The sequence below is a fragment of the Phacochoerus africanus genome, chromosome 2 (assembly GCF_016906955.1).
Source record: "Phacochoerus africanus isolate WHEZ1 chromosome 2, ROS_Pafr_v1, whole genome shotgun sequence".
Taxonomy (NCBI): domain Eukaryota; kingdom Metazoa; phylum Chordata; class Mammalia; order Artiodactyla; family Suidae; genus Phacochoerus; species Phacochoerus africanus.
The window spans coordinates 205,522,193-205,536,043 of NC_062545.1; the positions used below are offsets into that span (position 1 = coordinate 205,522,193).

Genomic DNA, 13,851 nt, shown 5'->3' on the forward strand with positions numbered 1-13,851 from the left:
CTGTAACTTATAGCTTTATGTTGATTTTCACCAATTCATAATTTTTCTGTAATTATGGGAGTAGTTTTTGTTTGTTTGTTTTTTGCCTTTTGTCTTTTTAGGGCCGCACCCATGGCACATGGAGGTTCCCAGGCTAGGGGTCTAATCAGAGCTATAGCTACCGGCCTATGCCAGAGACACAGCAACGCCAAGTCTGCGCCATGTCTGCAGCCTATACCACAGCTCACGGCAACACCGGATCCTTAATCCACTGAGCAAGGCCAGGGGTCGAACCTGCAACCTCATGGTTTCTAGTTGGATTCACTTCCACTGAGCCATGAGGGGAACTCCCAGGGAGTAGTTGTTAATACAAAAGTCAGCAGATCAGTTTTAGCAAGCAAAAACCGCCTTAACAACTAAATTACTGAAAATTTTTAACGCCCATAAAACTATTTGACACAATGATGCTGTACCAGCCTCAAAATAAGAATTGTAACAAGACATAGTATATTTTCAAATAAGACAACAAATAAGGTTTACAAACTAATCATAAAGTGATAGTTGGAAATTTTCAATAATATACATATATGATTACATCTATCTAAAGGAGAAAAGGCCAAGAAAACTAAAATTGTTTCCATCTGTAACAATACTTAAAAGCTCTCTCCCCCACCCCTGCATGTCAGCAAAATTTAACCTAATAAATAGGAAATTACCTGAAGTGGTTAACATTCAAAGGTAGAATTAACGCACACGTGTATCCATAGCTCCACGTCATACAAGTCTGTCTGCACCCCACACCATGACAGCCAAGGACAAATGCAGCACCAAGAAACAGCACAGAGCAAAAAGCAGAGCAACAAAGAGCAGAGAAAAGGAAACTTCAGTCATTGAGACAAGTTCATCAGATGAAGCATAGGAATTAGACTCAGAATTCCTTTTAAAGAAAAGCTTGAGATATTAACAATAACAACAACCAGAAAGAAAAACACAAGAAGAAGGATGTGCAACACATACATATCTGTTTGACATACTACTTTAATTACACTTATTTCTAACTTCAAAGGACAGAGGTTATGCCCATAGCTTTGTATGTAAAAGTAGTTTGAGTAGTTTCTCAGATCTTAAAGACTGCCATTTAATGACTATGCAAAGAATACTTTTTTTCATGGCATGTGACTTGTTTTCTTCCCTCTTTAATATTTATAACTTCAAATCTTTAATAAATATTTTTCACTTAATAAAAAATTGTGTCACTAAGAGTCAAGTTCCTCATTTTACACTTCCTAACAATTATATATTTTTTCACAAATTAATGATGAACAAACACAAAAAAGCAACATGTAAGAGCCTTTTGCACCACACTCCAAAGTTAATTTTATGCTATCCTAAATAAGGAGAAGTGATCTGCCATCAGAGGTGTACTTTCTCCCCTTATTTATATATGTTATATTTAACATACTCGTATTGCACAAACTTGAGAGAGGAAGGTAAAAAGCTTTTTTTAAAAAAAATCAAAGTCTTGGAGTTCCCTTTGTGGCTCAGAGGTTAATGTACCCAACTATGATCCATGAGGACACAGGTTCAAGCCCTGGCCTCACTCAGTGGGTTAAGGATCTGGTGTTGCCGTGAACTGTGGTATAGGTCGCCGACGCAGCACAGATCCTGTGTTGCTGTGGCTGTGGCGTAGGCTGGCAACTGTAGCTCCAATTCAACCTTTAGCCTGGGAAGTTCCATATGCCGCAGGTGTGGCCATAAAAAGCAAAAAAAAAAAAAAAAAAAGAAAGAAAGCCTTAACATGAGAGTAAGTGAAGGTTAGCAAAATTCAGATTTTAGTACCTGTGCTAGAATGATTATCAGTGGAATCCAGTCGGATTAAATCTCTGACGAAGACCGTGTGCTCCCCACCATTAACATCATTAGAACTATCCATGCTACCGTGGCTCACCGTGTCCCCATCACTTCCACCTGTGGCTCTCTGAGGAGCTAAAGATAAGGACAACAGCAGTTCAATAACTCATGCGCTGATAATCTCTGAAACTAAACATGAGTGACTCACAGTTCATTTAAAGTTGCAGAACACTTTCTATACTTCTGAGAGAAGAAAATAATTTTGGACTAAGGCAACCTCTATCTTTAGTAGTATATGAAAATAACAAGTAGAATTTCATTTACATTTTCTGCCTCATATAATTAAAAATTCATATGCCTATAAAGATTATGGTTCAGCAAGAGAGTATCTTTCCAATTACATGTATTACCTGATATTGAGGAGACCTGTGACTTTTGCACGGTATTTTTAAGCGGCTGCCTAAACTGTGCCAAGCCACGTACCACATTCCGTACCTTCGTCCATAAGAAGATACCACTGCGGGTACTGCTAGGCCACGGGCTCTCCAAAACTACCTAAAGGTAAAATAAAGGTTAAAATAATGATTATTAGGAATATCTGAATTTTTAAAAAATACACTCATGTAATATATAACAAGAATTCTACCCCAAAACCTCCAAAAGAAGTTTAAGTAATAACAGGGATAAAAAATTATCAACCTTAATAAGCGGCATATATTGCCTAATGTCAGTCCTACTTACCTTATTATAATAGCCATAAGTAATAGCATTTGGCTTTATCTTAGCAGTTTTCATTTCAAATAAAACTCTCACTGCTAAAACAGGATGACCCCAAAGTCCACAAAGCTGCATTACTACTCGATAGCACACCTACCAAAAAATGACATCAAAGCATTAATAGTTAACATATTAGTCTATGACTGGTAGAGATTTTTAAATGATTTTACTCAATTCTTCTCAAAGTTATTAAGCGCTATTTTCTCTTTTTTTCTGGTTTGAGAGTCTCAGTAAACTTTTTTTTCTGTTTTTTACGGCTGCACTTGCAGCATATGGAAGTTCTCGGGCTACGGGTCAAATTGGAGCTGCAGCTGCAGTCCTATACCACAGCCACAGCAACACCAGATCCAAACCACGTCTGTGACCGACGCTACAGCCTGTGTCAATGCTGGATCCTTAACCCACTGAGAGAGACCAGGGATCAGACTCACATCCTCCCGGTCCTAAGCTGGGTTCTTAATCCAATGAGCCACAATAGGAACTCCTCAGTTAACTATTTTCAAAACTTATTCATTATTGAAATACCAGGATTGTTAACTATTCCACATAAGATCTATGTGTGTGTGTACCATTTGTTTCAGTAACCAAGTTTACACAAAAGAGAATGATTATTAGTCTCCATAATTTGAGAAGGAATTCATTTTTAAAATAAGCATGATTTAAAAGTGGCTCTCTTCAAATTCATGTTTTATATTCTATGCCAAAGGAATTAAAGATAGCATCTCTAGGATGCCTGCGTAACAAAAAAGCTTCTGTAAATCCAAGTCTTTAAAAAGTATGAGAAGGGGGAGTTGCTTGCATGGCGCAGTGGCAATGATTCTGACTAGGGACCATGACACTGCAGGTTCGATCCCTAGCCTTGCTCAGTGCATTAAGGAGCTGGCATTGCCGTGAGCTGTGGTGTAGGTTATGGATGCACCTCCAATCCTGAGAACTTCCATATGCTGCAGGTACAGCCATAAAAAGACAAAAAAAAAAGCATGAGAAGAAAATTAAAAACACTGTAATATTATTAGCAAAGGCTTTTCTTTCTTTTGTCTTTTTGTCCTTTTTAGGGCCGAACCCGTGGCACATGGAGGTTCCCAGGCTAGGGGTCTAATTGGAGCTGTTGCTGTCGGCCTACACCAGAGCCACAGCAATGCCAGATCCAAGCCACGTCTGCGATCTACACCACAGCTCACGGCAACGCCAGATCCTTAACCCACTGAGCGAGGCCAGGGATCGAACCCACAACCTCATCGTTACTAGTCGGATTTGTTTCTGCGGCACCATGACGGGAACTCCAGCAAAGGCTTTTCTGAAAATGCGTTTACTGAAGAGGGCTAGATTTCATCATAAAAGGACAAGTCAATTAGGAACTACTACGTTAGAATCTCACATTTGGAAGACAAGAGTAGAAACCATTAAGAATGAAACAGGAATCTCAAGGATCCCTGGCAGAGAGCTGAGGAAGTTTACTGAAGTAGTGAACAGGGCAGCCATAGACTACTACAGCTTAATTTGAGAATAAGAAAATATACATGAAGACACTCTTCTTGGGACTTGTAAACTGCTTTTTGACAGAGCTTAAACAGCTCTGTGAATACCATAAAGCCAAGCTGCACTCTCTATTAAAGAGGAAAGTAGAAAGATGCAAGAAAGGATATTTTATTCAAGAGACGCAAAGAGAAAAGAGATGTGAAGGAGCAGAGGACTATAAAGATGAGTATTACGAAACTAGAAATGGCGAGTTTACTTTAGGAGCAGGAGGTGGTCAGGAACTGTTTAGAGCAACTTCATAGATAGATGACTAGGTTAAATAAGTGTTTGGAAACTACATTAATCAGGAATAAATGGGGGAACTAGGTAAGATGCATGACAGGATTAAGGAGAATGTGGCACAAGAGAGTTCTTCAAATATCTTAAGAGTTTTCACTTAAAAGAAGCAGTCTTGTGCAATCGGAAAAAAGCCATAAGGAGATAGATGGAACTCGCATAAAATGCACTTTCTCAGTTAGCTCCTACTCAAGCAAAGGCAAGGTCTCAAGGTGTTAGACTTTAACATCTCAGGTTTAGCTTGAAGTTGTGCCAAAATATCTTGAAGTCCTATTCAACTCTAAGATTCTATGAGCCATGAAAAGTCACTTTATATGTCAAATTGGGATTAATCTGAATTTTCCAAAACCATTCTTAACAATTAATTTATTTTGACATTTACAAAGTATTCCTCCAACCTTCCTTCTTACCTGCCTAAGAGCAAGACACCAAACTAGAAAAATAGTAACAATGTCAAGGATACGATTTTTCAATTGCAGCATTTTGTTGCCTACAACATGAAACCTTACGGCTATCTAAGGTAGATAAAAGACGGCCACAAACTCTTTGCTACCCCTTCCATTAAGAAGTCCAAGTCCATTCCCTTGAATTGAGGGAGAAGGGCCTCTGAGAGTGCATGATCATTAGAATTTGCCTCAAGTGACCAGTTTCCTGGCTTAAGCCTTAAGGAAGATCAATTTCCACCTTCTCTCTCTTGAAACAAATGCTTTTGGAATGCTAAACTACCATAAGAAAAGCCCAAGTATCACATTGAGAAGTCCTGAGACACATGGAAAGGAGAGGGGTCCCTTTGAGCCCAGCCTTCTAGATACCAAGGTACCCCTCTATCATTTGAGTTAAGCTATCATGGACCTTCCAGACCAGACCAACTAGCAACGGATTACAACCAAGTGTTTCTAGTTAATGCAATATGGATTGGAAAAATCACCCAAAATCCTTTCCAGATTCTCCAAAAATAACATAATAAGATTTAATAAAATGGTTATTTTAATCCACTAAATTCTGGGGTGGTTTGTTACATATACATATTGTACAACAACATCTATATAAATAGACTGATGAGACAATGTAAGAATTAAGCCTGAAACAAAGTTCATGTTGTGGCTCAGTGCATTATGAACCCTACTAGTATCCATGAGGATGCGGGTTCAATCCCTGGCTTTGATTTGATCCCTAGCCTGAGAACTTCCATATGCCACAGGTGCAGCCCTAAAAAGTTGGGGGGAAAAAATAAGCTTGACACAGACATTTCATTTTGATAAAAATTTAGTAAATGGTATTAAAAGCAAAAACACATTATGCATTTTAATTTAGCCTATATGCTATTTCTGGGTCTTCTCTGAGTTTTATTTTAAAATCTAGGTTATTACAACTTTTATAAACATAATATATAGAACATAAAGCTGTCAAAAAAAAAAAACATTAAGCATTACAGTGAGTTCTAATGGAGTATGAACCTAAAAATCAAAACCACTTACTTGCTGAGTGGCCTTATATGTGGGTCATTTAAGTTTCAAATTTTTTTCTTTGTAAAATGTTAGCTAATATATAAATTACCTCATAGGAGTTTCCGCTGTGGCTCAGTGGAAATGAATCTGACTAGTATCCATGAGGATATGGGTTTGATCCCTGGTCTCACTCAGTGGGTTAAGGATCTGGCATTGCCATGTACTTCTGGTATAAGTCACAGATGTGGCTTAGAGCCTGTGTTGCTAAGGCTGTGGCATAGGTTGGCTACCGCTCTGATTCTACCCCTAGCCTGGGAACCTGCATATGCCACATGTGTGGCCCTAAAAATCCAATAAATAAATAAATAAATAAATAAATAAATTACTTCGTAAAGTTGCTAGGAATACCAAAGGAAATAATTCACATAAAAATACTGTGAAAATTTTAATGTGCTATTCTATGTGAAATCAATAAACAAAATGTATCAAATATGCCAAATATGCATCCTTAAGTTTTAAAATAAACATTTCTTTCTTCTACTTGTAGAGATACAGTCACTTCAGGTGACCACAAATCTGTCAATAAACTTATCAGAAGCAGGAATACAACAAATTAACCTCCAAATTTTAAACCTCCTATCAGAGTGTTCATTGGGGAAATAGTCTAAAAAAGTTTTTTAGCTTACTAGTCATAACTGTTGCACGTTAGAAAAACAGAAGAATGGAATTCCCGTCGTGGCGCAGAGGAAACAAATCCGACTAGGAACCATGAGGTTGTAGATTCGATCCCTGGCTTTGCTCAGTGGGTTAAGGATCTGGAGTTGCTGTGAGTTGTGGCGTAGGCTGGCAGCTTCAGCTCCAATTAGACTCCTAGCCTGGGAACCTCCATATGCCGTGGGTGTGGCTGACAAAAGACAAAAGACAAAAAAAAAAAAAAAAAAAAGCAGAAGAATGTAATTACTTGTAACAAAGACTACCACAGAACCTTAATTTCTGTAGACGGAATTATTTTTCAGGCCAGCTTGTCTTATGAACTTATCAAAGAAACTTAAGTATCGTGCTTTGAGTTTAGTATGCAGTCACATAATTAAAACTAGCTCTCTCTGACAGAACACATTTTAAAGCACTTTTAAAATATTCTATGCTTGGGGAGTTCCCGTCGTGGCGCAGTGGTTAACAAATCCGACTAGGAACCATGAGGTTGCGGGTTCGGTCCCTGCCCTTGCTCAGTGGGTTAAGGATCCGGGGTTGCCGTGAGCTGTGGTGTAGGTGGCAGATGCAGCTCGGACCCCACGTTGCTGTGGCTCTGGCGTAGGCTGGCAGCTATAGGTCCGATTAGACCCCTAGCCTGGGAACCTCCATATGCTGTGGGAGCAGCTCAAGAAATGGCAAAAAAAAAAAAAAAAATTCTATGCTTTCACAAAGTTAAAACACATCTTAAAATATATCTGAAATATAAAAACTATCAGAACAAGTTTTTGAAAACATTAAAATGCATGAAGTACAAGACACTAATTCTAATCAAGCACTTAATTTCCAAATAGTTTTATAAACAAGAGAAGAAAATGTAATCAAATGTGAGCATGGATATTTTATTACTTGTTTTTTAACTTTATCTTTTTGAAAAGTTTATACATACAGATCATACTTTGAGAAAAATGAGTTTGAGTGTGGCCACAAGCATTATCACATCTTAATAATGTACATGCTTTACTGGTTTTGGATCTTTTTTATTTTAAAAGAGAAGAAAATTATATTTACTGCTTAGGCCTATCATATGGCCCTTCCTCTTCAATCCCATTTCTCTCTTTTTTTTTTTTTTTGGCGATGCCCACAGCATGCAGAAGTTCCTGGGCCTGAGCTGCTGCAGTGATAACATGGGATCCTTAACCCACTGTGCCACATGAGAACTCCCCATATCTCTTCTAACTTTGTGCTCTCCTCCTTCACAAACACCCTTTATTCTGAATTTTTATTCCAACTACATTTTAAATATCATTTATAGTTATTTTAACACAAAAAATAAAATTTAAAGGGGAAAAACAGCAAAGAGAAGGGCTGAATAAGTAATTCAGTTTCTTTAACCATTAGCTGGATAATAACACTATCTTTGAAGGCGGTTCTGAGGTTTAAGAGATTCAGCACAATGTTCACTGAGTGCTTACTATCAGCCAGGGACTAATCTTAGGCACATTATATACATGAACTGATTTAACCTTCAAATTAACCATTTGAGGAAAGGAACTAAATATCATTATCTACATCAATGAGGCAACTTTATCCTCTAGGGGACATCTGGCAATGTCTGCAGACATTTTTTGATTCCACAGTGCTACTGGCATCTAATGGGTAAAGGCCAGGGATGCCGGTAAACATCCTACCATGTACAGGATTGGACCCCACAATAAATAAAGATGCTCATCAAAATGTCAACAGTGCCAAGGTTGAGAAACTCAGATCTGTATTTTCAGATACACTATCTGAAACACAGAGGTTATGTAACTCACTCTAGGACACAGATCCTAAGTGAAGAGCCACTTAAAGTTATCTTAAGAATAAAATAAAGTCAGTAGTTTTTCTATTTATCAAGGGCAAACAATTTGGTCTAAGTAAAAAAGTTTCTGTAAATATATATATATATTTGTCTTTTTTAGGGCTGCACCAGTGGCAAATGAAGTTCCCAGGCTACGGGTCAAATTGGGGTTATAGCTGCCAGCCACAGCCATAGCAATGAAGGATCCCAGCTACATCTGAGACCTACACCACAGCTCACAGCAATGGCATGTCCTTAACCCACTGAGCAAGGCCAGGGATCAAACCTGCATCCTCATGGATACTAGACAGATTTGTTTCTGCTGAGCCATGACAGAACTCCCTAAATAAATGTATTTTAAAATAAATAATAAGCATTAGCTCTATGAAATAGAATTAACAGTTTTACCTTTCCTACTTAAAGAAAATACCTGAGGATATCTGAAAGCAATTGAGAACTAAATTTTCTTTAAAATACAAATAAAATTTATCTTAGTAACAATAACAATTTGTTATACTTGCCTCATCTAGAGGATCCACATCTGTTTCCCGCATCTTAATAAGTACATCATATGCCTGCTGAAGTGCTCTGACCTTAGGATGAGAAACTCTAACATAGGCTGGGAGACAAATAAACCATAAACTGTAACAATGACTGAAGAGACACTTGGCCCATTGTAGTGGATTTGTATAACATCTTTTCGCCAACTTATGAGCTGTTTTTATCTCCTAGAAAGAGAATAAATAAAACATCATGGCATTTACTAAAATTAATTGAGATGATAGAAAAAATGAGATGTAAAAAGGAGAAAAGAACTTAATGCAAAACTTGACTCTAAAATCAAGTATTTCATAGTTTTGCTGCTGTAAATGGCTTCCTACTACTTAGTGCCACATGGTTCTTTCTACAGAAGCACTTTATACTATTTGTTGGCAAGCATGTGTCTAATAGACGAGAAATTCTTTAATATAATCATAAATTAGGTGCCCTTCACATAGAAGGCATTCCTGTCTGATAAATGAAAAGGATTTAACCATTTATGAGCTCTACAACATCGTTCTTGAAAAGTCAGAGTCCTCTCACTCTTCCTGCTAAAGTTTAAGATGCCTTAGACTATTCTGCACAAAAATTTCCACTCAATCCTCTGGGTTAATTTCTTCACTGAGTGATTTGTTAAAAAAGACCTATTCCTTTGCAGGTCTTTGTAGTCTGAGAAAGATCACAGATCTTCCTACCTAATAGTTTTTGATAGTCATGTTATCTATTTCTGATTGTCATTCTGACTTAAACAGAAGAGAGAAAGGCATCAAAATCACACGGTGAGTTTTAGCAAACTCTATATATTCCCAGAAACTAAAGAGCCCTCCAGACAGGTCAGCCTGATATGCCTTGCACTAAAGATCCCTCTGCTGGGATGAGTTATAAATAAACACATTCTTATAAGCTCTATTTCTAAGAGATCGTGCCTGAAAAAAATTCTGGTTAAAGTAAAATTTAAAAACTTAGAAGCAAAATTCTCCATTTAAAAAACTTGCCCCTGGTGTTCCTGTCGTGGCTCAGCAGTAACGAACCTGACTAGTATTCATGAGGATGGGGGTTTGATGCTCAGTGGGTTAAGTATCTGGCGTTGCCATGAGCTGTGGCATAGTTTGCAGAAGCAGCTCAGATCCCACATTGCTGTGGCTATGGTGTAGGCCGGCAGCTACAGCTCCAATTTGACTCCAAGGTCTGGGAACTTCCATATGCCATGGGTGTGGCTCTAAAAAGACAAATAAAATAAAAATAAAAAGCTTGCCTTTATTTTTATTTTTATTTTTTTAGGGCCGCACTCGCAGCATATGGAGGTTCCCAGGCTAGGGGTATAATTTGAGCTATAGCTGCCAGCCTACGCCACAGCCACACCAAATCTGAGCCACATCTGTGACATACACCACAGTTCACGGCAACACCGGGTCCTTAACCCACTGAGTGAGGCCAGGGATTGAACCTGCAACCTCATAGCTCCTGGTCAGATTTGTTTCTGCTGTGCCACAATGGGAATTCCAAAGCTTGCCTTTATTAAGCTGCTAACAGTATACTACTGTATGAAATTAAGGATCACCTCAGGTTACCTCTAGGAGTTAAGGGATTGTATATGAGTTGGCAAAACCTGAACTAAGAATTTCATTTTGATATTTCCCATGTTTTGCAGACCCCCAAAATGTCAGTATATGTACAAAGAATGTTTAATTTTAACTCACACCTAACCATAGGTTTAATTCTTTATATCTAGATCAGATACAGTATTAAAGCAAGATGTATAGGTTATCCTAAGTTAACTGTCTAGAATGTAACATTCAGTATATATTATATATACACATAATAGTATATATATACTTCATACCCACTAGGATAGCTATAATAAAAAAGACAAGAGTTAACAAAAAATAGCAAGGATGTGGTGAATGTGGAACCCTCATGTACTGTTGGTGGGAATTTTAAATGGTGTATTCACCCACTTCAGAAAAAGGTCTGACAGTTTCTCAGAAGATTAAACAGAGTTACAATATGACATAGCAATTCCACTTCTAGGCACATACCCAAAGAAAAGAAAACATATATCCAAAACATAACACACAAAAATGTTTATAGCAGCACTATATGCACAATAGCCAAAAAGCAGGACTCACCCACATGTACACGAATGGATAAATAAAATATTCCACACAATGGCATATTATTTAGCAATAAAAATAAATGAAATACTGATACATTCTGTAACATAGATGAAACTTAAAAACATTACACTAAGTGAAAAGAAGCCAGTCACAAAAAGCCACATCTTGTACAATTTCGTTTTTATGAAATGCCCAGAATAGGCAAAACTATAGACAGAAAATAGATTAGTGGTTGCCTAGGGCTGTGGGAGATTGAGGAACTGGAAGTTAACAGCTTAGGGGTTTGGGCTTTCTTTTTAGGGTGATGAAAATGTTCTATAATTGATCGTGGTGTTTGTTGTACAACACGGTGAATACACTGAAAGCCAGTGAGTATAATTTACATGACTGAATTGTATGGTATGTGAATTTTACTTCAATAAAGATATTTTTTAAAGAGTATTTAGATCCCAAGGTTCCCTTAAAACAAAACCATTCCAAAACTTCAGCCTCAGTATTATAAGTAGGGCTGCAAGAAATCTATTTTAATTCATTAACAAGCACAGTGGGTTTTGAAATGATTGCTGTGGGTGATAATTCTAAACTATGAGCTGCATATCACATATACATAGCTTACATTTTAAATTAACATGTATTAGATAAAGAATATCTGACCTGTTTAGTTCTCTTAGCCATGAGAGCTGGACTGTTTGTAATGCTACTCCCAGTAGGGTGTCTACTAAAAGAAAGTTTCAACTCCTGTGGTCTGTCAAAAAGCTTAAGGTCCAGTCTTGGAAAGTATTTGTAACTAAAATAAAAAGCAAAAATAGAACTGCTGATTTAAAATACATTAACTGTTCATATTAGGCTAGAATTTAGGTGAATATTTTCAAATTTCAAATGCACCCAATATTATTCTTCAAAATTCTTATACAATTTTTTTTTCAAAAATATAAGATGAGGTAATTATAGGATACACAGACATTCTATATGGAAACTTTGACTCCTCCTCATCCCATATGTTATTTTCAACCAATTCCTGTAACACAGAAAACTCTGATATCTTACGTGACAGAGGAATTAATACCCTTTTCAAGAGAACCCATGTGTTCAATGATAATTTATATTAAAAAGTAACATTTAGTATACCCTGTAATTTTGTTTCCCTTTAAAGGTATTTTGCATTCATATTTAAAAGGAAAAATCCGTAATACTTTTATATTAGGGATATGCCATACTTTAATCAATTCTTTACTCTTGAACATTTCTAGGTTATTTCTCCATGTTTACAGTTAAGCATCTTTGTACATATATCTTTGTGAATACTTTTACTTAATTTCTTAGGATAATACCCAATAACAGAGTTTTCTATGGTCAATGTTTGTCAAAAGAATTAAAAATTATTATAATCACTATCAAATTACTTCCAGAAGGTTATACCTACATAAACTCTAAATACATCCTACTGGTGGGATAGCCTATCCTCAATCCGATACATTAAAAATGCTTCTACTCATCATTTTGGTTTGCATTTCCTTAAATACTAGAAAGTTTACATTTTCTTTTTTTTTCTTTTTTTAAAACTTTATTTTTTGTCTTTTTATGGCCACACCCACGGCATACAGAAGTTTCCAGACTAAGGGTCAAATCAGAGTTGCAGATGCCAGCCACAGCCACAGCCATGCCAGATGGGAGCCAAGTCTGAGACCTATACTGCAGCTGATGGCAAAACCGGATACTTAACCCACTGAGTGGGGTCGGGGATCGATCTCCCATCCTCATGGATACTAGTTGGGTTCATTACCACAGAGCCACAACAGGAACATTTTCATATTATTGACTATTGGAATTTCTTCTCAGAAACTGCTAACATGTTTCCTTTGGCCAATTTTCTTCTGGAATACAATGCCTTTCCCTATTTACCATGTTTGTCAATACCTGCATTCCAATGCACAGTGATTAAGCCAAAGTAAAAAAAAAAAAAAAAAAAAGTTCTATAATTAACATGCGATCAAAATAGTATTTAATTAAACAACTCACTCTCAAGTATAAATTTTTCATTCTTATGCAGTCCTGGTGAGACTATATATTAATTCTATATTTTTAGAAAACACTGATTTTATATTCCCTTTGCCCTAGAAATTCTTTTAGGAATACAGCCTAAGAAAGTAATTATGTATACACACAAAAATATAGACAGCAAAGAACTATAAATAAACCCACAGGAGACTATTAAACAAGTCACAAAAAAGGCATGCAAGGAGTTCCCGTTGTGGCTCATTAAGTTAAGGATCTGGCATTGCTGCAGCTGTGGTGCAGGTTTGATTGCTGGCCCAGGTGTCACATGCTGTAGGTGTGGTCAAAAAAAAGAGTAAATGCAAATTTATATACAAAAAGACAAAAAATATATACATACAATTGTTAACAGGCATTAGGTAGTGGTACTAAAATGATGTTCTAGGTTTTTGTTCAATTTATAAATTTATTAAACTGTCATCATGTATTATCATGATCTTAATAAACAATCAAATACATTTTACTTTCTTAAAAGATTCCCTTCCAAATCCTATTCTTCAAGTTTAATAAAGAATGATTCTTGGAGTTCCCGTCGTGGCCCAGTGGTTAATGAATCCGACTAGGAACCATGAGGTTGCGGGTTCAATCCCTGGCCTTGCTCAGTGGGTTGAGGATCTGGAGTTGCCAGGAGCTGTGGTGTAGGTTGCAGACGCAACTAGAATCCTGTGTTGCTGTGGCTCTGGTGTAGGCCGGTGGCTACAGCTCCAATTAGACCCCTAGCCTGGGAACCTCCACA

At 37.1% G+C, this 13,851-nt stretch overlaps 1 protein-coding gene across 3 annotated transcripts in view; it reads right to left on the reverse strand.

Annotated features, from left to right (window-relative positions):
- Positions 1–13,851, reverse strand: part of DENND4C (DENN domain containing 4C) — a 149,947-nt gene that overhangs the window by 43,105 nt on the left and 92,991 nt on the right. For all 3 annotated transcript variants that reach the window (XM_047767590.1, XM_047767592.1, XM_047767591.1), the window contains 5 exons: positions 11,715–11,847; positions 8,925–9,131; positions 2,572–2,700; positions 2,241–2,385; positions 1,819–1,965 (listed from right to left, as the gene is read on the reverse strand). In XM_047767590.1, coding sequence (XP_047623546.1) covers positions 1,819–1,965; positions 2,241–2,385; positions 2,572–2,700; positions 8,925–9,131; positions 11,715–11,847 — 761 coding nt within the window. The remainder of the gene's footprint in view (positions 1–1,818; positions 1,966–2,240; positions 2,386–2,571; positions 2,701–8,924; positions 9,132–11,714; positions 11,848–13,851) is intronic.